General features: G+C 39.1%; 1 protein-coding gene and 1 long non-coding RNA gene across 9 annotated transcripts in view; one reads left to right on the top strand and one right to left on the bottom strand.

The window, feature by feature from the left end:
- Positions 1-1,340: 1,340 nt before the first annotated feature.
- Positions 1,341-26,128, bottom strand: part of IFT81 (intraflagellar transport 81) — a 61,833-nt gene continuing 37,045 nt past the window's right edge. Inside the window, exons 17-22 of one of the 4 annotated variants that reach the window (XR_010825531.1) lie at positions 23,116-23,161; positions 22,003-22,162; positions 7,409-7,510; positions 5,394-6,081; positions 2,760-3,297; positions 1,358-2,145 (exon numbers count right to left, since the gene is read on the bottom strand). Coding sequence is in view for 2 of the 4 variants with exons in the window: in XM_048073819.2 (XP_047929776.2) it covers positions 20,997-21,193; positions 22,003-22,162; positions 23,116-23,161 (403 nt within the window). In the remaining 2 variants the exon portion in view is untranslated. Of the gene's footprint in view, positions 3,298-5,393; positions 6,082-7,406; positions 7,511-20,572; positions 21,194-22,002; positions 22,163-23,115; positions 23,162-26,128 lie in introns of those variants that run through there. The other 3 variants (XR_010825530.1, XM_066978991.1, XM_048073819.2) reach the window with 3 other exon arrangements.
- LOC106031151 (uncharacterized) lies at positions 2,038-19,512 on the top strand. 5 transcript variants are annotated; one of them, XR_010825541.1, is made up of 7 exons: positions 2,038-2,152; positions 5,626-5,827; positions 8,836-10,383; positions 12,181-12,262; positions 13,437-13,492; positions 17,811-18,600; positions 18,805-19,512. It is a non-coding gene; the product is annotated as an uncharacterized lncRNA (long non-coding RNA). The 5 variants fall into 5 exon arrangements; XR_007166959.2 differs by lacking the exon at positions 18,805-19,512 and having other exon boundaries at positions 8,836-9,014; positions 9,167-10,383; positions 17,811-18,779; XR_010825542.1 differs by lacking the exon at positions 18,805-19,512 and adding an exon at positions 16,506-16,552 and having other exon boundaries at positions 17,811-18,779.

Raw genomic sequence — 26,128 nt, 5'->3', positions numbered from 1 at the left:
GCTCCTCTTTTTCTAAGTGATCCAATTGACGGTGCAGAGTATGTTGTTCACCCAAGCTATTACCTGTTGTCATACATCAGATAATAGTGCATCTCAGTTTTCCTAAATCTCTTTCCACTTGTGTTTGTGGACCAGTACATTGGGTAATCGTATTTATATCGCATGAGGATTCAAAAAAAAAAAAGCAAATAACTACACTCCTTATGTGCTTAGCCTGTGCTAGATTCTGTGCAATTTGTGAATCAGCTTGACAGGGAAGTCTCTGCTTGGGTCTGAGAGTTACAAAGGTCTATGGTTAGTGCTAGAAGTACATTGGCATGATGAAAGGTGCTTTCAGGTTGAGAGGTGTTCTAAGCCTCAAACCTGTACCACCAGTTCTTTACTGAGAAGTCTGTATTAAAAATGGCAAAGTTCATTGCACAGGCATTTGGAAGGAACTAAAGAGTAATTCATTGACCTTTGCAGATTAGGTAACACGTACTGTCATAAGGAAGTGATATTTGAGTAACAAACAGCAAATGTACACAATTATCTTTCATTAACCTCTGAAGGGAGGCAATCAGGATTTCCTGAAACTAACAAGTTCAGTGTCCTGCATCTTGCATGTATGTTTTCTGAGGTCTGTGTCATGTTAGTTCCCTAACCAGGCCAGAGGATGCAAAGTGCATTGCCTGCCTTTTATTTTCTGGAAGTGTACATATGCTGGAAAGAAGGAGGAAGGCTAAGGAATGGGCGTGCAGATGGGCTACTGAAGGCGCTGTGCTCTGCTCTCAGATTTAGCAGTGCCTCGGTTTGCATTGAATTAAATGAAACTGAAGTGTCTGCACAATACATTGCGAAACTTACTTCCACTTAAAGCACTTTGAGATACTGAACAGTAACAGAGCAACAAAGAGCAGTGGTTTGCTGCTTTTGCAGAACATCCATATTACAGAAAGAGGATGTGAATGAAAATAAATCTTTTAGAGAGGTGTATGATTCAGAATTTGAATGCCATAAAAGTTAAATATGTTCTTTTTGCTTCTATATTAACTTGGTAACTCTAAGGATTTTTACAAAATTTACAGGAAAAAAATCATGGGAAACTTTTTTTGCTTCCTTCTGGAGAACTAAATCTGTTCAAGTGCAAATGAATGTTTCATTCTTACATGATTTGAAAGAAGATGAATTAGCGGGTCTCCTTCTCTATTCTTTTTTCCACTTTTCTAATTCTACATAAAGATTATTTTCAGATTCATGTGTTGGTTTTATTTATGTGGATTGTTGCACACTGAAATAAATTGGCCACATTCCTGCTAAAGCAGTGTTTTTAAAGCCACTTTTATTTCGAAATTCTTGGTACAGCATTGCACATTTTTTTAAAAATTAAATTAGTGAAATATAGAAAACTTCTGTTCATCGGTATTAACACTTGAGCTTATGATTGTGTGGCATAAAAAAAAAAAAAGAGCAATCCAGACACCCTGGACAAGAGAATCACTTTACCTCAGGACATTGAGATAATTTATCTGGGTGGCTTAGAAAAAGTGCTAGATAAGACTGAAGTATGGAGAGGCTGAGCACATCCAGGCTCAGCATTTGGATTATCAAGAAGCAAATAAATCCAGCAACTGGCATCTGAATATGTTAATATTGTAATTTTTAACATGGAAACAGGAAACTGCATTTATGAGACAAAAATATACCAGAGATAAATACGGTTCTATATATAATATATACATTTTACATATCCAATATCTTTGCCAAAATATGAATAATTTGCAAGCACACTGAAGTTAGAAAATGCCAGAAGAAAGGTTGCCTTTCCATGCATGTACCCTAAAGTAATCTTTAATTACGTGATTCCGGGCTTCTTTTTCTAACCCAGCATTTTCTAATTTGAGCAAGTGTTTGATTTTGTAGTCTTAATACTTTTTAATAAAGACTTTGGGGATGTGTTTCCCCAGGTTTTCAAAAAAGCATTTGAAAGTAATGGTATTCCATCCTACTGACATCCACTTGGGTCATCAGCAGGCTCTAACCTTTATCTGTCATCCTAGAAGACTTCTGGTGGCTGTAAGTGATGTTGGTGTGACGGTGAAGTTTGTGCAATGATGCCAGGTCTTCTGCCAGGTGACAGAAAGCTGCAGGTGTCGGACAGGAGAACTGTAAGGTAAAGGAGCACCCGAACTGAGTTTTCAATAAGTTACTTATTGTTGCTCTCTCTCATCCTTTTCTGTTCGTTAAAGCTCCCTATTGTGCAATCATTAACAACCTCGCTCAGATAGCAGTCACGTGAACTTCATTGACCTGATTCTGTACTGCTTTGTACCATACACATGGTGGTTTTTGCTCATGCAAAATAATTAAAAATCTTGATTTCTGTTTTTCTAACGATTTAAAACTACTTTGCATTTAGTTTATGCAGCTGTGAAAGGTAGCGCATAATGCTGCAGCATGCAAACCCAGGGCCCATATGCTGGGGGAAGGTCACACTACAGACTGATTTTTTCACCGTGGTTGTAAGTCAGAGTAGTCACGCTGACAGCACAGAAGCTGGATCCAGTTTGCTTAAATCATTATTCCTTGCCTGTTTCTTTCTATTGTGAATTGAAGAGTTTTGATCAGTAGTTGTAACATGCAAAGCCTCATAAAAATGGTTCATTTCCTAAAATCTGTTTCTGTGCTCAGGCATGAAGTCTTTTGTATTGATAAGTGAGCTGGTAAATTTTCAAATTTCTCTCTGTGCACAATAGGAACGCTCCCAAACTAGTACCTACCTCTGCTGCATCGAAAAGGCTGGGCAATCCCAAGTTCTGATCTCACTGACGTGGAGCTTTCTTGATTTGGGACCCCGACTACTGAGGTAGCTTACAGCCTGCAAAAAGGCCCTACCTGTGGAACTTCAGACAGGGCTCCAGCGGGCTGCGTACTTACGGTGTGATACTTTTCAGCTGATTAACTTAAGCCAGGGTTGTGCACCTGGTACTGAAACTGCAAACTGAAAGTTCTCTGTAAGGGCTGGAAACAGCAACAGCCTGGCTTCCATAAATAATACTGGAAGTTAAACAGTGGTTTCACAGTGTCCAGATCACAGTGTAAATAAGAAAGCAGAAAAATCCAGGAAATCCTTCGTTAACAAATGTTTTGTTTTAAAAATGCTATACTTTTCTTGATCTGTGGGAATCAGCTTCACAGGAGACACTAAACTGAAGGAAGCAAAAAAAAACTTTCCTCTGACTTGAGCATGGTGTTCTGATGTACTGAAAGCAAAGTTTGTTCTCCGGCTTCTCGGGGTTAGCCCAAAAGCTGACAGACCTGGGGGAAGTAAGAAACCAGAGAAATACCCTATTAACAAGAGACCAAGCTTGCATCAAAAAATATAAAACACCACATGCTGATACCAGACATTACAACATTTGGCAACTTCAGGAGATTGGATTAGTGCAATATTTTGAATTGAATAATCCCAAAGGATGTTCCAGGCATGTTGGGCCAAATTCTGCCAGGAGGTAACTGTATCAATTTTACCGGATCTGTACCCAGAGCAATTTGATCCTATTTTGTTGTGACCAAAATGCAATGGTCAGGTTTAAACTGAGCAGCTGTAAAAAAGCTATGGCCTCTCTTTTAAAGAATTTTAAAAGTCATTCAGTTATCTCAGGTAAGCACAGGTGCTATTTCAGATAACAGATATTCTTACTATTTCAGATAACAGATATTTTGCTGTTTTCATTTTTGGCTTCCAGAGCAAACTGAGTAGCTCAAAAGCAAAAGGGAGGTAAACAGGAGCAATTCTGAGAAAGATTTTGCACTTAGGAGTATGCTGATACTTGCTGGTTCTATGCCCCTGTTATCCTTAGTCCACCCCGTTCTAGATCCAGGTCCTGTTTAGGTCACAAGTGTTCCCATTCTGTCCAAAGCATCATCTCTGTCTGGTATTTATTACATACGCCAGTGGACTGAATGACCTGTGAGCGGGCCAAATGCCAGAGGAAAACATGCTCAGGCTGGAGGCAGCCAAAAAACTTCTGGACAGTCATTGGGAAGCTATGAGGGGTTTTGTCCCTTTTTTGCTTTGTTTATGTTTTCTTGTATCTATGTGTTTTTTGAAAACGAGAAACCCTGGTCAAGAAAATACGCATTTTGGCTATGCACAGGTTTCTATATTCTCTTCAGCTCAACTCAGTAGCATATTCACTCCTATCCTATGATTTGTTTTTTTTCTCATATCCTCTCCATGGGAAAAATGTGCTGGAAGCGTAGTGCTAGTTGTGTAGCGTTTGGGTTTATTATTCCTATGTTTGCATTACATGCAAATGGGTAACTGCATCTTGCTTTCAGGTGAAAGGTGGCCACAGCTCCTGAGCAAGTTCAGGAAGCCTGGAGCTTGTACAGAGCTGGTGTGGCAGCGTGGTAGTGGGTAACCAGGCTGTATCATGGGGAAGGATTTTCCTTATCCTGTCTCAGAGCAGAAGGGAGGCATTTCAGCAACCATTACAATAATTTCTGTATCTCAGGAGGCTCAGAGTTGCTGTAGCAACCTTTTGCTAGATAGGAATTTGGCTGGTGAAGCCCCACAGGAATCTGCTCCCACTCTTGACTAACCTCTCACATCACCGGGCTCAACTGCCAGGGAGAAACCCCAGCTGCAGAGCAGGCAGGCTGAGGGCCCTCTTTCCGCAGGTTCCTCGCATAACCGTCCCCTAATTACCAGGATCAGATGCCTTTTGGCGATTTTCCACGGAGACAGAGCTCAGTCTGAACCCAAAATGTAAAATGGCCGTAGTAAATTTTGTGCCTTCGAACAAGCCCTTATTCATGCACTCGCAGATACAAAATCTGAACATGCCGAAGCAGGGAGTGCAGATTTAGAGACCAGTGTGGGAAGTTTGACTGGGAGGCAGCAGTAGTTCTGGTGACACAAAAGAAGTATTATAAAGTCACTGAGGGGATCAGGCAGATGGGAACAGACTTGAGTAGGAAGGAATACAGACAAGGTCCCCAAAGCCTGTTACTTGGATTTGGATAAAAAATGAAGTGTGAAGTTGGTCAGAGCATGAGGGGATGCATCACTGCTAAACCAGTTCCTTCAAAAGTGTGAAGTAGTTTCTAGAGTAATGAAAGACAGATTTTTGGCCTTCCAAGCTGCTATATGGTTCAGAATAATATTTGGGAGATTTTATTTATAGATAATATTGCCCAATGGTTGGAGAGAGGAGACAGTTATTTTGGATTCTTCCCTTTTATTTCTAAGGCTACTTATTGGTAGTAGCTTTGGCTAGTATTGGTAGCTTTGGTAGTATTGGCTTTGTCAAACCACAGGACCCTATATGTAATGCCTAGAAAAGTGTAAGTGACATGGTAATTAGAACAAGACTTTGACATAAGACATAGTTCAACAAACAACTTACCCGGCCCCAAATCTGGTACTTCTGCCCAAAGAAGCAGCGGTGCTCCCACCTTACACCTTGGTGCCGGTTTCAGTCACTTTACTTTCCCTCATTACATGGGTACAGGCACTGGAAAGTTACTTAGCAAAAAAAAAGGTTCAGTGTTCAGCCCCACAAGCAGTTTTATCACTACATCTGACAGACAGGTTAGTCGCTGAACCGTTTATGATTTTTTCTCTGTGTTACCTTTCAGGTGAACAGCTCGGTGATGCGGCTGGCAGTTCTGCGTGGGCGCTGGACCAACACGGCTGAGGGATGCTGCAGCTGCCCAGGGGCAGGGATGAGGGGCAAGAGAGGGGAACCAACCCAGTTGGTGGGATTTCACAAAGGCAGCCACAAGCCCTGGTCTTTGGAAGAGCCCCATTAAGCAGGCACACTCCGAGCACAGCTGTCAGGTAAGACTGGGGCTTCCAAGGGCTGTGTGCAGCCTTCTGTTGTAACTGTTGGAGGAGGAGGAGATGGCATAAATATTGTTTTCCCTTTATATAATATGATTATTGCCTTGGAATCAGGACATGTAGGGCTTCTAGTTCCTACTCCCAGGTTTGCTTCTGTAACTCATTAACAGTCTGTGTAGGCTGAAATACCGAGCAGTCATGGAGCAGGTACCAAGTGAGCGGTGTTTGAATCGACGTGCTGAGCTGGGGAACTCGATGGCCAAGGAGAAAAAAAAAAAAGAAGAAAAATTAACAAAACTGTACAGTCTGTAACACTTTTTAATTCTGCAACAAAAAAACAAACTCTACTGGCAGGTTTCTTAGGCTGCAGGCAGATGCTAGGCCTCCGAGAGAAGTGGGCCCATGTATGGTTACAGCCAGCTGAGTGTGCCGCTGAGTGGCAGCAAGAAAGGCGAGTGGGCTTTGGAAAGCTGGCCGGTCTCTGTGCAGCTGCAAAGCAATCAAAACTGAATACGGACTGTTGCCCTGGTTAGACTCTAAATATTCAAAGTTACAGGGCATTTCATGTAATTGGGGATAGAGCCTTGGCTCTGTTTCAGGGACAGGGGTAAGTTTTTTATTGTATATTTTTAAAAAGAGCATCCAGTTCTATGGAATCTATTCCAAGCTAAAGCACACAAGCTCTGGAAAGGTCAGAGAGAGGCATCTCTAGCTTTGATAAATAAACAAATCTCTTCTCTGTGGCTGGGATGTTGTATTAATAGCAGTAGATTTGGTTTCGCATTGTGGAGCTCCTCCTGTTTCATTGCTATTGAAGATAAGAGAACACAAAATGTTCTGTCACCCTCCCCATGAGAAAACAAGCCAACAGGCAGAGGCTATTATGTTTAAAGATATTACCGAGGCAAAGACTTGGAGAAAGCAAACACTCGGGTTTATATTCGGTAACTACTGGATACCATAGCTGGCACATCAGTAACTCAGCATTATTTAATGTCTTACGTGAGAGAGTGTGCAAGACAAAATCATTACAGTAGAAATAACCTAAAAATAAGGGTTGAGCCCTAGGCAGATGGAAGTGGATTCTATCCTTTTACATTTTTCTTAGTGATTGCAGCAAAAAGTAACAGCTCTTTTCTGCTTCTTAACCTATTTGCCATTCTGCTGCAATCTGTTTTACTTCGGTTTGCAATCTGCAGTTATTCAGACCTTCATTACAGGATACCAGGACTGTAAAAGTTTTTCCAAACAGTTCTTGAAAGGAAAAGACTTGTGAAATTGTTATGCCCTCCAACTTGGCAGTAAGCATGTGTAAAATAAATTAACTGAGCTATACCTTAGAGCTTCTCTACGCAAGTTCTTGATGAATAATTAATTCTAAAATTCCAGATGTGGAATATCTTAGTTTGGAATACGCACTCCTGAGTGTAAGGCAGGTTTAATATATGGTAGTGGATGAGAAGCATGATGGGAAGAAATGCAGAATTTATCCTTCAATAGCTATCATGCATGACACATACAATATCCCTTCCCACACCAGGACCCTTTTCCATTAGCCAATACATGCTTAAGACATACCTTTTGTCCTTAGTCACACCTTTTCTCCAGATCGGGCGCCAGTCCAAACAGGAGACAGCCTTCTCTGCTGCAAATAAGCATCTTCTGTTGGAGAGCAGATTGCTAGATAGAAGTAAAAATAAACACCAACCAAATCAGCTAATTCTCCTCAGAACAGTTGTTTTCCTTGCCCTTGAAATGTCATCGGTTACACATTTATTTCTTTCCCTGATGCTCAGGTAGAGGATCTGTTCAGAGAGGAGTTCTTCGTGCATGCAGTAGGCATTTTGTAAAACTACACCTCTACATAGGATACATAAACAAGCCAAATGACTCAACAGAAAAAAAGAGTTACATGCAGTGAAATCTTTTCCTCTAGGGATATTTATACCGCAAGAAAATAAAAATATTGGCAGAAGACAAAGACACTGAAACCACCAAGATCGTTCTCTCCCCAGTCCAAGTCTGACCAGTCTAGAATTAAATTTTTAGATGTGCTGCCTGATCTGGCCCTAAGGTAGTAGTCCACCTTTTATGTTTCATGCGAGGAAGAGAGCCTCAGCTTAGGTTAAGATGTTGCTTACATGTGTTTATAAGTGAATGTCACTTCCCATCTGCTATACTCATTCTATTTTACAAAAAAAAAAAAAAGATTAATTATTTCTTCTAGATCAGTACATACGCAAGTTCCTCTAACAAAGTTCATAAGAAAATCTGGGCAGAGGCAATGGATTTATTTGACAGCTGCAGATGACTTTAAAATGATTATAAATCTTCAGAGAACGTAACAGTCTTTGTAGTTAGGAGTAAAAACCCAGTAATTGTTCCATATTGTAGCTTCCTTACCATTTAAGAACAAACCCAAATTTAATTCTGCCATCACAGGATTTTTGGCTGAGTTAAATGTGAGAAAAAAATTCAATTTCAAGCATGAGATTTCTTTTCGCTGTGATTTTTGATACAACATATGCCACAGAAATGAGGAAAAAACCCTGCAGTTAGTGTGAGGGCCTCCTGATCCTTCTGAAGGATCCTGTGTGTCTCAGTATGTTTGTGCTTGACAGGATTTAATACAGATATTTTGGGAAAGGATTGTGAGTTTTATTTGTACCTGGTACCAATAAGATTTGCTTTTTCAAGCAGATTTAATAGTCATCAGAGCTGTGCTGTGAGTCAGATATTCTAAATCAAAGTGAAATTGTTGCACTTAACATTTTTTGTTTAATTACATCATGAGCTACTAAATTTGAAATGTTTATTTTTACTTTAATATATATCAAGAAAGTTCAATGTAACCTACTACATTCATATACTGACCACTGGAAAAGAAATGCTAGAAACACAGCGCACCAATTTGAATTATTCCAAGAATATCATGTTCTTAAAGGCATTAAGCATAGAATACTCAATACGTGAGAATACAGAAATTTATTGTTTTATATCTTCAGTGTTGATCCAGTTGTTTGGCTTTGTAAAGATGGAACTGTGGAAAGGCTGTCTTTGCTGCTTAACCTTATGGGGTGATTTTGACAGTACAAGTCTGATATTATCGACTTAAATCTCTTTGAAGAGCACCTGAATTTTCCTGCAAGCTGTAACAGAAGGCAGCGACCAGACCCCCAGTTATGTAAGCAATAATATAATTGCTGTTCTGTTTGACATGGTCATAATCTGATTTCTGATCGTATGTTAACAAATTAAGACAATTCTGAGACAGACATTCAACATCATTATTTTACTAATCCACATGTCTTTTTAAAATTTCTATTTTCTTTCAAGAATGAAGTCTGTTCTCTGAGTTGCAGCTGGAGAATGAGGGCAGCTGAGGCCACCCCAAATCTCAGGAGATCAATAGTGTTAGCAGCTGATGATCTAATTATGGATTATTTGGGTCGGACTGTTTTCTCCTAGCTAGGTGTGACTTGGTTGACTTAAAAGAGGTTAGTTCATTCAGCTTGGAGAGGATACAGCATAAGTGAATCATTCCCCTAACAATTGCCATCCTATTAATCTTCAGAAAAATCTTATATTTCCCATAATCAAATATTCTGACTTTATAAGACATTTTTTGTAAATGATTAAGCATATTGTAATGCTATGACATGATTTGCTGGCAGTTATATATGTTATTATTACATTTGTATTAGTTATGTATATTTTGAATGAAGCTCAGGATGGAAGCATTTACTCAGAAAAATACTGTTAAGGAGTGCTTCCTTTGCAACAAAGCAGTATTGTTTTTGCAAAGGAACATATGAAAAACAGGCCATTGTGGTGCCTATCGTTCACCTGTTCTTACCTTAAGCTGACCATATACATGGCATGTGATGAAGTCGGGTTTATTACATCTTTTAAATTCACATCGCTAAAGAGATTGAAAAATATTGTCTAATTGAATTACATAATAACCCATAACTGCATTCCAATATTTTGGAACTTTCCACTGTTTCTTGCATAAGCATTTTTATGATCCTCCTATTGCTGTATTTTATCTCGCATTAACTATCAGCCTTGAAGAACAGATCCAACGTGCCTGGACATTAAGGTGACACTCAGTAGAAGTGGTGAAGTCCTGCCTTCTAACAAGCAGGGCTCAGTGTTAATGATGGAGTACACTAATTAGGGCAGGCTGTTTTCTCTTTGGTTGTTCCAAAGTCCTGGTCAGGAAATGAGAAGGGATCTGCCCAAGATTCTACATCAGGAAAGTGATGTAGGCCGATTTATGCCATCAGGTAAATTGTTAGGAAAACAGATTCCCCCACTTCTTGGTCTAGTTAACAAATACATATGTCCTATGAGGGGAGGATGATGGAGAGAAGGACATTCCCTGGAAAATCAAAGGCCTGTGTGAGCTTGGGAAGTTTGGATGTATTAATCTCATTCTGCATCTTTCATTTTCTGAGAATCACACAAAGGAGAGCAGCATGTGACTCCTCTGGCAAAACTAATCAGAAGTTATGAGTATTAATTTCCTGCCTTCCACTACTGGTCGCCTGGTAAGCATTTGTTAAATGATGCAGCGTTTCTGTCTATTTTTTAATTATTATTTATTTCACTCCATGATCACTTAACATCCCATTAGGGACGTAGGTTCTGATGAAGGGGATATTTCACCTTTGCTCATGAGCTTTTTAATAAAACAGTTGTTATTTTTCTAATTTGTCTTCAGAATGTCTTTGGCTAATCACTGAAGCACATCAAGGACAACAGAAACGGCAGACTTTGGTGCAGTTCTGCATTTTCTCTGACAGTGAAGGCAGTCTGGGAAGCTCCAGACCCCCTTTCTTCATCCATGCCCACTTGCTTCCAGCTCCTTGCCTGCTGCTCGCCCCTTCAGTTGTGGCTATAAGCTGAGTAACTGAGTTAATAACAGGCTGGCTGTGCAGCCCCACAAAGATTTGTGCCAGCACAGCGGAAGAAATGTTTTCACAATAATTGCAGGCTGGTTTAAACAATGGCACTGCAGAGAAGGGCAGTCCCACCTCTTTCAGGCTACCAGGTGGTTTTTCCTAACTGTTCAGTAACGTGTATTGCTGTGCTAGTCTAACCTGTCAATGAACATACCAACATAGGCTTTTTTAAGTCATTTGGGACAGAATTCTTTTGAATGCAAAGCGACTGTCTTGCATAACTTTCTGTTTGGGCAGTCTGGGTTTTCTTTACAGCAGTTTGGTTCCACAGGCAGGGTAAGTGGGAGCGGGAGCGTGCTCTGCCCGTCACCTAGCTTCTTTCATGTTCTTTAACTTGCCCACTCATCTGGGTGTAGACCATTGACAGCACTTTATGTAGTAATTTATCTTTTAAAAAAATATGCAAACAGCATGAGCTTGCATACAGAATCTTCTAGCTAAGTCTGTGGACCTGTGTGCCCACTATGGGTGGCAGTGAACAACCTTTAGAAAAAGGGTTTCAGATGGGTCAGTTCTCCAAAACTCTTCACATGGAGTCAGCTGTGCAAGCAGTTTGCACAAGGTGGGTATGACTGCGCGCACATAGGTATGAGGATTGAGTGTTTTACCATCAGTGCAGTAATGGCTATGAACCAAGTCATGTTGGAAAATAAAATCTTGTAAACAGAACTTGTTTTGTGATGTCTCTGCTTTTGGCAGATTGGCTGGCTGGGCCGGCTGCTGGCTCTGGTCTAACGGCAGCGGGTCCGTGCCTGCATGGATTGCATGTATGTCAGGTTTTGAAACAGCATTTTGTGAATTTTAGTTTACTGTCTGCCTTGCAAAGACAATTTTCCCTGAAGGTATTAGTATATTCCAAGTAGTACTTTCAGTTCAATGCAAAGTTCTCACTGTTATTTTACTGGACAGATCTTGTTTTTGAAGTTCCATGCAGTCTGTACAACACACTGCAATTTAAGAAGCTCCATCTAATATTTGTTGACCTTCTTTTAGCTTCCAGGTGTAAATTATTGCTGGATTTAATTTCCTGGAAACCTACATTCTCATTGTATTCAGGGAGCAACCATAGTATGTGCAGTAAGAGGGCAGGCTTAATCCATGCTTACTTACCATGTGCCTTATCTCTGACCAATAGTCACCCCCAACTTAATTAGCTAGTGTTGTGTTTGGATATTCAATATTTATGCATCAGTGAAGCAATAACACTGCAACCCACTCTGTTTGTTGAAAGCCTTTTATAAAACCTCGATGTACCCATAGGGATTGTTTCAAAGATAAATTGCATTAGCACTGTGTATTTGCAGGTAAAGTTGGCTCTGAAGCAGCTGCTGTAGCAAAGAAAAATTCCCTTATTATTAAACCCCAGTATCCATGCCCTTCCAGGGAGAATACAATGCTGTAAGCATCACTGAGCCTGCTGTGAACAGTTCATCGGATTCTAATGGAATTACAGGCTGAATATCTAGTAAGTAAGGAGAAGATTTCCATCAAAGCTAATAGTGTTGTTTTGTTTGTTTTGTTTTGTTTTGCTAAGGAACCATTTTTTTCAGAAAGTATAGTTTTTCTTTGGAAAGTTTTAACTTTGCATTAAAAAAGGTGTTTGTTTTTTTTTTTTAGTGAAAGCCATGATGTTTCAGACTTTTTTCAAGATATAATATTAACATGTATGTCTTCTGTGTTGTTTACACTGAATATCTTTCATGAGGAAAATGTGTTTTTATTCCCCTGTGATATACGCTTGTATCAACAAAACTTCAATTTTTGTTTAAAGCCAAATTTATCAGAATAAGTAGGACCTATCACCACTGACTGGGTTATTCATTAACTGAGGTGACCCTGGATTTGTTCTCACATATAAAAGCAAAAATTAGCGCTCCAGTGATAAATCTGCTTCCTGCGTATTTGAGAGGGTCTCATTGCAACCAATTCCAACCAATTCCAGCAGCCGGAACACTGAGGATACACCAACCGAGCAGAAGAAACAGCTTTGACCACAAGTGGCCAGGGCACTGAACCAGAAGCACAAACTCTCTCATCCCTCACCATGCTCTAAGCCTGACAGGTTTTCCCATGTGCTTTCAGTCACGCCTCTTTACATTTTTGAAAGCAACACTGAGTAGTAAAAGTATCTTGATTTCCTCTGGGTGTTTAAGAAAAAGTTTCTTGTTATTTCTCTAGTTGTATAATTAACGTTCCAGTTACAGCACAACGTAGGCACTTGTAAAAGGCTGAAAATGTACACAGGACAGGCTCACAAATAAGTTGCCCTAAAATGCTGTCTACTGCTTTATAACTAAGAAACCTAATCTTTGTTTGCATGCATGTATGCATGTGCACACCGTGTTTCTACTTAGGACTGCTTCTCGTGATATTTCTCTCTTTGCGATTGTCAAAAGCTGTCAGGATAACAGAGAATCTCACATTTGGTCTTGTTGCCTCCATGAGCTCAGTGAAGGTAGCTGTGACGCTTTTTATAGTTTGAAACTCCCTGTTACAATTTAATTAAAAACTTCAGAAAAATGGCTTCACATCTGTATCATATTTGTTTATCGGTATCTGTTATGACCTTTCCTTTACACATTTTGATGAATTAATAGATTGCAAATGTACAAATGTTTTATTTCTGAATTACTTTTTAGGGAGTGGCAGAGGTCAGATGAGGATACTCAGAGCTGGGACGCTGACAACTGCACTGGTAAGCATCAGACTAGGATGAGGGTTAGGGCGTCTGAACAAGGGTCAGGAGAGGGCTCAGGGAGGTTTCTTGTAGAGCATCGAGCTGGGGATTCTGGGCATACCCTTAGGCCACAACCAGGGCTGAGCACAGAGACAATGACCAGATTCCTACTTTTGCTTTCGCTTCATTCTGTACCATGGTTTGTTCACCTAGCGAATAATAATAATAGCAGCAACTTGTTTATCTGGCTGTGTGGTCAACAGACTTTAGTAAAGGTTGTTTGTAAATTATTTTGAGATTCTGCGATGAAAATTGCTGTACCAAATAGTTTATTTTAATGTGATTTCTGCATGTGCTAATATAGTCATACTCATATACATATAGGTTCACAGGATCAATTAACAGTTACTTCTCTTAAGCTGTCCGCAGCTACTGTACATGACAATGCCATAAAATCAGGGAACTACATATTCTAGAGTTAGCTCTTGAACCATCAGTCATAATGAGTGGAAAATGGAGCTACAAAAATATGTATTGACATTGGAGCATGATCAAATGAGTTTAAACAATATACTCGAGTAGTAGATTTACATCTGCATTTGTATATACCACTTATGCCAAATATATCCCAGATTTAGTTTCCATGTTATATTTTGCATTTGACCATTAGATGACACAAGGCTAAATTATTATTTAAGACAGTAAATATTATAGAGGATAAATGACAATACTGTACTCTGTCAATTCTGTTTCTATTCACAGCAATGAAACTGCATTATCATTGCAACAAACTAATTTCATTTCGTTACAGATTGCAGTATGCCTGTAGCAGACACTAATACAAATTAATTAAAGTATATTGATTGTAACAAAAATTAAGTGCAAACTATTTAAAACTTCCTAAGTGATTAGATATAATAAAACTTTGCAGACACAATTGCACAGCTGGCAAACCAAAGTCAGAAGAAAACAATCACCCCACTCTAGATGTACAAAGAACCTGGCTCCTAACCTTGGCTTTTAAACTTGAAGCTTGACAAACAATATTTCTCCTGTGATCTGGACAGGTGGCAGTCCCATCACAGAGCACTTGCCAGCATTACCACTCTCCTCATTTAGACTTTACATCAAGTCTGTGTGAGCCCTGGCTTGAAATCAGATTCTTGTCTATAAGCAAAGACAAAGGCTAACATTTATTAACACTAGTTTTAAGAACCAAAGGTATTACATAAAGGACCAGTGCTCATTTAGATTACACAGTATTTTAACGGGACGTGATACACTAGAGGACTATTTATATGTACATTTGAACATAACTGTTGATTACCTAAAATACTTCCTATCCTAAACAGATAGACGCTGCTAGCAAGATACAGAAAAACAATTTTACAATAGCATAAAATAATAACACTGTTTTGTTTGTGGCTACACAAAAGGATTGAAGAGTATAATTTTACTCTCTTAGACCAAATGAAGTCCTAAATTGGAAAAGCAGCTCCATCCAAGGTCGCCTCTGTTGTTTCCAAAAATATCTTGAAACAAACGCAAGAGGGGCACTTTGTTGGGTGTTATCTAGACATATATAGTTTCAATCAAATTCTTCAAGAAGTGTCAGAATAAAAGTCGAACATTTGTTTGACACTGCCAAGTCCCTAGCAAGTGAATCCCTTCAAAGGTTGAAAATAACTTTGATAACAGAATTAAGAATTATAGGATGTTTTCTTTACACTTTAAAAAAAGCCACATATATTTGGGATGGAATTATAAACACTTTTGAGAAATTTCATAAAATGATTGTATAATTCTTTCCGCTACACCGGGTGAAGTGTTACAGGGCTGCGTTAATGATCCTAGGAAAATATTTATAGTGCTTTTTCCAGGATAAGAGTTCTCTCTTCCCCTCTCGTTATATTTTATGATCAACCTTCACTTCATGCAATTAAAGCAACAAGCAGAAAAGAACCTTTAGTGTATATAGATTTTAAAGTGATGCATTTCACATACAAATGGTTGAACTACAGTGTGGTAAATATAAAATACAAAAGGAATAGTAGGCACATCAGTAACAACCCACTACGAAGTATGCCACATTCCATCTCCTTGTCAGAAGGATTCAGGTTTTCTTCTCATTTGTAGCTGTGGGAGATATTTTCCTAAGGAGATTTGAGATGATTTTGTCATTTCCCATGAGATAATAAATTCCCAGTTTTCGTTGCTGTCCTCTGAACATTAACTGGATCTCTCACTGTTTCCTGACTCACTCATGCAGATACCTGAGCACTCTAATCAGCCTACATAAAATGAAAATGAAGTAGAGAAATCCTTTAGGACAAAAGATGCAGTATAAATGTAAAAGTATTAGTGGAACAGGTTGTCTGTGGGTGACTTTCAGTGTTCTGATACAGTTCTGTTTTCTTTTAAATATGCTGTGAAAACATGGCAAGCTTTAAAACATGGAAAAAGGGAGGTGGGTACGATGTTTTATATATACTCTAAAAAAATCGATTTTTGAATGTTGCAGTCCACAGGATGCTGTCTCAAAGAAATGCATCATTTAAATGCTAGTTGATACGCAAAATGCATCATTTTCACATGGTTTTTAATTTTTAGATCTTCAATTTTTAGAATTCCAAATTAATCAACCCTTTTTGCTTTTGCTAATTCATCACTAATGGCTCTGAGATTTATGTGCTAACTCCAAAGAAATGCCTAAACACTGTTACTTGCCAGAAAATGCTGCAATAATGCAAACCAAATCAACTGCATTATTCCTCCCATTTTATAACCTTAGAGTTTCGACATATTTAAAAAACAGTAATCTGTTAAAAAACTGCATTCGAATTTATTTTAATTGCAGAAAATCTCAATCACATTTTTTTCAAGATGAACCAGTTGTAAAATCTATAATGAAGAAATTGTGAGATTATTTCCTTTATTATTTCCCTTACATGGTTAGTCTTTGTATAAGATGTATGCCTTTATAGTTTTGTTGTTGCTTCCTAAATGCCAGGCATATTTTCTATTCCATTAGAGGGAAAAGAAGTAAGGAGAGAGAAGAGAATTTATCTTTGAAAATTGGTAAGATCCCATTTTCCATACTCCTATCAACTGCATTTTTTCCAGTATTAGCAAAATGTGCAGGATTTGTCTTTATCCTGTTTCAGAAGTAGACCTAATTAAGTGCTTATTGTATAAATGAGTGCTTTTAAGACCTGAGCAGTTGCAATAAAATTTAGAAGCTTAAAAATGAAATGTTGTTCTGTAATGACAGACTGAACTGAAACGGTGCAATAGGCATTGGCTTGTGCAGATCCTCTTGCAGAAAAAGTACTCTAGTTCTTGGCATTCAGCAAATGCCAATTGTGTGCATCCCAATTTGCAAAAACATACTTTTCTCCAAACTATGAGAAATGGAGATTTAAAAAAAGGTAAAAATATACTTCTTATTTTTATAGTAAATAAAAAGTAATACCGTTAAATACAAAGTAATGCATAAGGCTGCATTTTAAACACTATAAATACGCCAGCACTAGATTTGTGCAAGGCAGCCTCTCATAGATGTCTAATAAAAATCAAATTGTATTGCTAACTACTTGTGGATTTTGGTTGTGCTGAGAAAAACTTGCACAAACAATTTTTGTTATAAATTAGAATGTGTCTAATGGAACACTGATTTGTGTTGGATGAAAGTCATTACTTTAAAGATAATTATAGTTCTTTTTTTCCTCTCTGTCTCATAAATCTGATGCTGGCCCTTTTAATTCCTACTTGTTCTGTCAGGAGGAAGAATACAGAGCTAAATCCAGCAGACCTTATTTTGGCAAAACTCCCACTGAAGTCAGTGAGGGTTTTGTGAGAGTAAGGACTGCATGATTTGTCTCACAGTTTCTGCTGATTATTTGGAGTATGATTGCTAACACCAGAGCTCCTCACCGAGTTTGACGTTACTGCAGCACCGTGGCTGACAGCATGTTTTTTTTTTTTTGTCACAATCATGAAAATCAGTGTAACGCGACTATGAAAAATACCCTTTTCACCCAGTGACCTTGGAATAAGACGGGCTGCCTTGGGTTTTGGAGACTGTTACTGTGGAACTAACGCTAAAGAAAGAGAGACACTGAGACTGTGGAGAACCCCCTTTAAATTTATACTGAAGATTTAAAGAACTCTTTAAACTAGCTGAAAGTAGGTGAAATTCTGATTGTTAAAAAACAACTGATCAATTGGGTGTTGTCAAGACAGGTGGTACCTTGTGATAAAATGTTGATTCATGTAGTATTTCCTCACTGAACCCTGACACGTCCCTGAAAAAAAAATAATTCTGTTTCCATTACAGATTGCGATAGAGAAAGGCAGCTGAAGAGTTAACAGCATTCCTTCAGCAGGAGACCTAGTGCTACAAAAGATAATGTAGGGCAAACGTTGAGAATGAGTTCTTTGTCTTTTTCACTTAAATCTGAGCAAATCCAGGCAGGGCCAATGAGAGAAAGCAGATCTGCGAGCATCCGTGCTGTCCTCATCCACAACCAAGATGACGGCGTTCCAGTTTTCCCACACCACCCTGGCCATGTGTCACGACCTTTCTCCCAAGGTGACACCTTTCGGGCGACAGCACTTCAGCCTCTGCAGCCTCCCAGTCGTGTCTGCCTGCCTTCTCGTGGACGCTGACTCCAGGCTCACCAGACACTGCCAGAGTGGTGATTTAGAAACTGGAGCGATGCTGCCAAGTTGCTCAGCTTTGAGCACTTGCTGAGGACAGCCACTGGGTATAACAGTGAACTTTCAGTCGCTGTTGATTTGGGCCAGACGAGAAACAGTGATCTAAGGAAAAAGAGCTCTCTACTTCATTTCCAGCTCCTGAACCAGCAAGTCATTTGGAGAGGAGTTTTTCATGCTCATCATAAGGCCGTTTTCTAGGCTCCGAACTGTTCTAAATACTTCTGCCGTATTGTATTTTGTAACAGTGATCAGCATCACAGTTGTAGGAAAGCCTTATCAAGAGAGCTCTGGAAATCACTATATTTAAACATAATAAAACACAATAGCAGCACCTAACTGTGATGTCTGTAGGCAACTATACATATGACTTCACTAGTAGTAATACCTATGTGAATAAAGGTGTACAAGTAAGTATTCATAGAGTTGGGTTACTTAAGGAAGCCTAAGAACATTTACTTTACTTACTATAGCTCATACGGAGGTAAAATGGTACTGTTAATATAAACAAAATAATCTGATCTCCAGATGATAAAATGGCTGGTTAAATACTACGGTAAATGTACTGTTTTCTCATGCCTATTTCTGATGCCTGTAACTATTTCATTTCTTAGCTCTATGTGCAAATCTCCTGTGGCTCTAGGGACAGTTGACGTCAACGTGACTAACTAATGCAAAGCTGCACAACACTACAGGAGTTTTTATAGCTGGAATACTTTCTCATCCAGTTCTGGATAAAGATAAGGAGAAGCCTTTTGAAGCAAAGTAAGCTGCTGCTCGTAAGTGCCTGCTCTGATCGGTGTTCCAAATGGAAGAAATTTGGTAAGTGCTGAGATCCCAAGTTTAACTGTGCACATTTTTTATTTATTTCAGCCTTCACAAGGGAAAGGCAGGTATTTTTCTCTATGGTATGTTTAACCTTATTAATTAACCAGCTAGACTATTAGTAATAACAAAGGAAAAAAAATAGAAGTAAGCTTTTTGTTGCAAGTTAGGAAGTAAAGATACAACTGCAAAACTCAGTCAAAGATTTTTGAATGCTCCCATCAAATCCCAAACTATGTGGAAAAGCCAGTGAACAGAATCCATTAAATTTGCATTTATTAAATGTCCACTTATATAAAAGCTAAAAATAGCTTTTGAGTTTTTCCAATTTTCTTTTCATAACAGTTATTATGATTTTCTGCTTCGTCTCAGAAAGTAATTTTGCTGCTGCTGTAGTGTATAATCTGTGTGCCCTTTCTTGGTGCAGTACAAATGACAGAGCACTAATCAGATCAGAGCAACAATCACGTCATCGTTGAGTAACTAGCAATAAACTGTTTTTACAAGGAAGAAAGATGAACTATTTTTAGGGTAACTCTGAACTGAAAAACAGAAAATGATTAGCCTGTCTTACTCTACATCACTGCTATGAATTTCAAAAGCATTACTTTTTCCTGGGCAGCAGACTAATCCACATAATAAATCTCTGCATAAATGGTCTAGTCAAATGGAGCTTTTAGGATTGTGGTAAAAGTTTTGAATTGAAATGTATGAAATCCCCTTTCCCCCCCCACCGTTGTTCTGGTGGCTTTGAACTACAGGCAGTCCTCCAGCACTGCACCCTCAGTAACTTAGATGCCCGTTTTTGGTGATTATCCCAAGTTTTCAGCGTCTTATGTCTAGATGTCTGTGTTATTTTACTATTGTGGGCAAGCATTCAGCAACCCCCTCATTTGGAAGTCCAGGTACGTGACTCCCGTAACCTTCTTCAGACCAACAGGCTCTACAGTGCAATGCAGGTGATGTATGGTAATGATGGTACGGGGCTAGCAAGGAGAAAATTTACAGATGTCTCTAGAGATGGCTGTGCCCACACTGTGTAGTCTGCATATGCCTTTTTCCTGAGCTTCTCCCTTTCTGATTGATACGGTCTCCCTTCAGCGTCTTACTCCAGCCTGTTCTCTTGCTGCCATCCTGGAAGCAGCCTCTGGTGGCAACGCATCGCCTTCCCCTCACTTTGGCTAACTCTACCTGTGTCTGTGTCCTACACAGCGGCCTTCCCTCCATGCTCCCTGAAAATGTGCGTAGGGGAGAATGCGCTGCTTCTCCTTGTCATGGGAAAGATTAGCGTGCAGCTGTTGAGAAAGACTATCTTCAGCTATTCGGCAGTGTGGGAGGGCTTACATGAGGATGTCCTGAGCATCTATGGACGTGCTCCTTAGGCATTAGTGGGGTTTTGAACCTTTTGGGGGGCATCTGAAATAAATGTCATTAAATGACCCTGAGCTTTTCAAACCTCTTTTTCCTGTAGCCCAGCAAGAAACTTGTCACAAAGAATTTACTTTCTATTACTTCTTTTACCTACAAAATGTGAAAAATAAAACCATACAGCCAAAATGGAGTCATCATATTTTATTTTAGTTCTGTTAACAAATATATTTAATGTAAAGGCAAACTAGGACCTATACAGTTATCAGACTCTCTTGATAGAGAAAACAGCAGCAGATTTCATAGGCAGGTGTCAGAGAAAGCTAAATAATTTTTTGTGTCCAAATTACATCTGAAAGAACTATCAGTGATAAAGTCTGTTCTACTTTAGGCAGGAAAAAGAAAAAAAAAAGAGAAGAAGAAAAAAAAACTATATAGAAATTCAGTAATCCAAGAGACTAAAGAAGAACAGCAGGAGCTCTCATCACCCAGACTTATCTCTCTGCTTCTAGTCTTTGATTGTGACTAAGAGGCGCTCATCAGAAATGATGAAGCGTGAGGGACAGTTTCAAGCCTCATCTGCATTCCTTTTACCCTGGGTCAGCCATGGGTCTCACGATGCAATTTTAAGGGCAACAGAAGTTGCCTGTGGCTCACAGGTTAAAGCCAGAGTATGAGGGAGCCTTGCATATCTACCTGTTTGGCACAGCCGGACGTATACAGGAACCACTGTGCCATATTTACATCCATCGATAGTCCTCCATCCCTGGGATGTCCCTCTTTGGGTAGTGCAACCACTTTGGAACCATACTGCACAGATAAAACAGCAAAATGCCCTCAGTGGAGAAAGCCTTTAGGGGACCACAGTTAGCACTTTCAGGTGGACAACTAAGAAAAATGAGAAAAAGGTATACGTGCAAGAAAAACTGCATTTGTTAAAACCAACAAGAGACAATGGAAAAAAGCTCAGAATCCAAGTAATTGTTCTCAGAACCTACTCCTGACGCTGTAGCAATGAACTGTCTCCTGGAAGCACAATCAGTTTAACTCAACCATGCAAGGAAAGTATGACTAGGAGTGTGCAGGCAAGGTCTGTGCAGCTCAGAGAGAAAATGGCTCCATTCTTGCCAGTCACACTAGATGAATAAAGACAATAGGGAAGGAGAGGGCCAAGCCAGGAGGTCCACAATTATACAATATTGAGTCCCAGACCTTGCAAAAATGTAATCTTAGAGATACAGAATAAGGAGCAGAGCAATTACATAAGTTTTCCGTGACCCTGGAAAAGGATTTTTTTCCCTTTGATCTCTCTGCAGATGCATGCCATTCCCAGACTCATAAAACAGATTTACGATGAGGTTCACCCTAGTGCAGATTTCATAACAGATCTTCCTAACCATGTTTTGTTGTCACTTAAACAATGGAGGAAAAGCTTCATCGAGTGCTTAGTTGCCCTCCTTGTTCATCCACCAAAACCAAAAGAAGTACAACAAATTTTTACAGAAATGATGAAAGCAACAATGTTGAGTAAGAGGTTACCTTTAAGAAGTCAATACACTGTCTTCCCACTTTATGCTGGTATAAAGAAGGCAAAATTCATAATACAAGCCTATCCTTACCTCCTTCCTGAATGACTTGACCAATGGCTGTTTGATTTTGTTGTTTTAGAAAACATTCTCTCTTACATTCCATTAACTGCTCAAAGTCCTGCCACATTTTAATTTGCTTCATATTTGGCCCATGACTTTCCTGTACAACTTTCTGCTTCTCTCGTAATTTCTGTTAAAAATACAAAAATATTAGATTACTGGAACGGTTTTATACCACAAAAATTGCTTACAAAGGCAGCTTGGAATGACAAGGATTTTTATATGCTACTGAAATATTATTACCTTTTGTTCAAGTTACTAACACTCCTTGCAAGCAATAAATGAATCAGCACCTGGGACTTATCTATCTGCTTTGTATGGATTGACAATCCTTTCAGTGCCTTAAAACCGTCTAAATAATGGTCTCATATATTTGAGAAGTTATGGTAAAAATCTGAGTTTATTTCCATACGGAGCTCTTGCAGTGTCAAGTTGCAGCCTGCAATGCATTCATATGATCATATTATAGACAAGAAATTAATGTTTCACAGCAAAACCTGCTATTGATCATTAATAGAGGTAGCCCAAACCTGCAAAAATCACTCACAGACTGACTCATAAAAAGGAAATTAATAAAAGAAAGATGTTTAGCGTGAATGGTAAGCCTAACCTCTTCCGTGCTGATCTGAGCTTCATACAAGATTAAAAACGGACAACTGCTTTTGTTTAACACTGCTTCAGTGATGATCCCCTGGCCTTTAATAACAGTGATAAAGCTGACAGGCTCAAAATTTATTGTCTTCAACGGGTTGCTTTATATACAACATAAAATTTGAGCTGGCACAGTTTGTTATGTCCATGTTTCAGTTTCTTATCCAAATGGTTTACAGGGAATGTGCTGTCACATTAAGCTGTTTGACTATCTTTTACAAGTGGCTCATGCTATACTCTGCAGGAAAGCAAGCCCTGAAGAGCTAGCATGATCTCTTTTCAGGGTATTAATTACCATTGCCAGCAGTAATGGAATTTTCTTTGTAGGCTGCAATATGCTTTTTATAAAAGACTGACCACAACATTTGGTAGTAAGGCCCACAAAAATATGAACTGTATGATGGTTTTACAGAGTAAAAACCTCATTCTTACCTTCCCCAGGTTTTCTTGCTCAAGGATCATTCGTGTATACTGCTCTCTAAAGGAAATATACGATAATTTTATTATGATTTTATTTGGTTTTATATTAATAGGACAGAGTACAGTAGGACAGACATTATGAAAACATGGAAAATACTGAAGGTATTAGGAGGTTCGTACACAGATAGAAGAGGAAGCATGAAGAAACCTTTCTGTCATTAGACAACATATCCTTGAAATCAGGGATTGCTTTGATTCTCTCAGTTGTGCAGTTGGCAAAAGTGGTATTGGATAAAATCCCTTCCATTTTCAAAGCAGGCATAATTGCTGCTGCTTCCAACTTGAAGACAACAGCAAGATCGTTTAGATAAGACATACTTGATCCCTTTTTAATGATGTATTTATGCTAGTGGTATTCTAAGCTTAGCCCTTGGCCCTAATTTGTACAAACATCAGAGTTTACAAATCCACAGCCCTTAATTGCCACAAATGTAGCATTAGAATTACTGGGAAAATACGGGAATGAAGAATAGTAGTTAAGTCCAGGTTTGACAAATCCAGACACTGCAATGGAACTGCTGTGTGTCCCTCACCTTCAGAAGACAGCCGTCACATTTAGGTGCCTAAATATAGGTTTAGAAGCGTAACTGTTGACATTCATTATTAAAAATCTTGGCTGTACACCTTTGTCTGTAACAAGTGGCTGGGTCGCTTTCTGACACAGGCAAACTTAATACATGAAACCTGACAATACAATATTGCAAACTATAATGGCATGATTCAGATGCATTACTGTGTGTTTTTGTTTGTTTGTTTGTTTTTGAAATAGGACAATAACAATCTAAAAATAAATTACTGTATTTCATGTGTCATGGCACACTTAGAGGTTGAGAGTTTGCCAGTGGAGTAAGAAATAAACTCAGTTCATCTAAAGAACTTTTCAAATTGCTCAGGATAGAAGAACTTAGCATAGAGAAATCCTAATTTCCAGAAAGAAATACCAGCCTTTCTGCTATCAGTGTGAAGTTTTGCTACAGCATAGTGAGCAGCAGTGTAGAACCAATGCATCATGTTTCTTATACCCCTTCCTTCTATTTCTATGAGCTACTCCAGGATTTCAACTGGAGCACTTGGGCCCCAGGCCACCTGGTCCTGCCTGCCATACTCCCTGCAGAAGGGATGTGCAAGGAATGCAGCTGGATCATTTTATGATCTGTCACTCTCGGACAATTCTAGCCAGAACAAATCAGAGCAGTCTTGAGACTGCTCCAAGCGCTGTGCAGATGCAGCTGATCCCTAGCAATCCTCACCAAATCAGAGCAACACTGAATCTTCTTATTTCCACTGGCGCATAGCATATGTTCACACACATTTGGCCTCAAGAACATGTGCTTTTTTTTTTCTTTAATAGAATTTTCAAAGTAATCATCAGAAAATAAGATGTCTTTCCTAGTAAGTTTTTCTTTACTATTTATAATGATGACTGGAAAGAATGCAACTTGATAACTTCATTTAAAAAAAACACAAACTTCTATTTTTAGAGAAGAAAATTAACTTTTCACATTCCTAAGAACTGACTCCACGGAACAGAGAGTTTATGTTCAAAAAAAAAGAGTGTTGGAATTAAGACATTTTTTGCTCAATACGTTGTTAGGAAAGTGCTGTTCTATTTATGGTTCATTTTTACTCCGTTTACATTCCAGTGCCTGCTGAAAAATACATTCACATTCTAAAATGATGTCTAGAAACATTTTGTTATCTTCTCATTTTTTGTAAAAATCTCTATATTGAACTTTGTTGTAATTCATTTAAACACAACTGGTCTGCAACCTCTTACAGAAGGTCAGAAATGTGTGTAGTCACCGTGAGAGGAATAATTTCTCTAGCTTCTGTGCCCACAGCTAGCAAGTGAAGCAGGGACAGCAGAGAGAGTGGTAATGCTCTGTTCACATTCTCCTCACCATACCTGGAATGACATAGCTGGACTCACCCTTAATTCCAGCATTTGGATTTGGGGGCTTGTCTGCGTGAGTATCGACATTGTGGATGTTTCTGTCACAAGTGTTTGAGCTGGAGCATTTTTTTGCTTAACATTTGTGAATAAACTCAGACCCTCCCCTTCCCTGCAAGGCCATAAAAGGACAGTGCCTGCTGCTTGACCCGCATTTCCTCTCAGCTGCTTGGCTGAGCTCTGCTGCCTTTCATACTAATGAATGTTCACATCATCACTAAGATTTTTCTCACAGCTATTTCTCTTTTTACCCTTCTGCTTCATTTTGTTGTTGTATCTGCTTTCATTCGATAAATCTTTTTCATCCTTCAGCATTCTATTATTTTATGAGAATAAGAGGCTTCTTAGCCTCCACTCACTTTCTATCTTTACATCCTTTTTTTCTCTCACCATAGTATTACTGGTTTTAATTCATTTCATACTCTTATTTTTCCTTCATTGTTTTCTGCATAGTATTTAAATATTTTCATGCCTTGGATCCTTGCAGAAGGCCTCTATGATGGATATTAATCTAGCCTTTCATTTCCTAGCAACTTCTGCTTCATGTTCTAGAACAGCAGAAGATGCAGCTCCACTGGTACCACTCTCAAGGTGCATCAGGACAATTTCTAGTTCACGAAGGATCTGACAGAGGAGAAGATCTCATCTCTCAGTGTCTCTTGACAGAATCCTTGTAGTTTTCTCACTGACATGTGGCTGTCTCTATCAATGGCGCCACTCCGGAGCCCGTAAAATCTTAGCTATCAACTACTGCCTTTTTTCACTCCACTTCCCCAATGAATGAAGAAATTGCCTCAGGTGATACTGAACGATATTTGACTGTTTGCCAGGTTGGATGGGGAAACCTGATCTAGTAGAAGGTATCCCTGGCAGGTGGATTGGATCTAGATGATCTTTAAGGTCCCTTCCAACCCAAACCATTCTATGATTCTGTGTTTACTACCAACTTACGGTTGCTTCCCTAGTTGCCACCACTGCAAGAGAACTGTCCAGAAATTGTTCTGAGAGGTAGAG

The sequence above is a fragment of the Anser cygnoides genome, chromosome 17 (genome assembly GCF_040182565.1).
Source record: "Anser cygnoides isolate HZ-2024a breed goose chromosome 17, Taihu_goose_T2T_genome, whole genome shotgun sequence".
Taxonomy (NCBI): Eukaryota; Metazoa; Chordata; class Aves; order Anseriformes; family Anatidae; genus Anser; species Anser cygnoides.
This window is presented reverse-complemented; position numbering and strand designations above follow the sequence as displayed.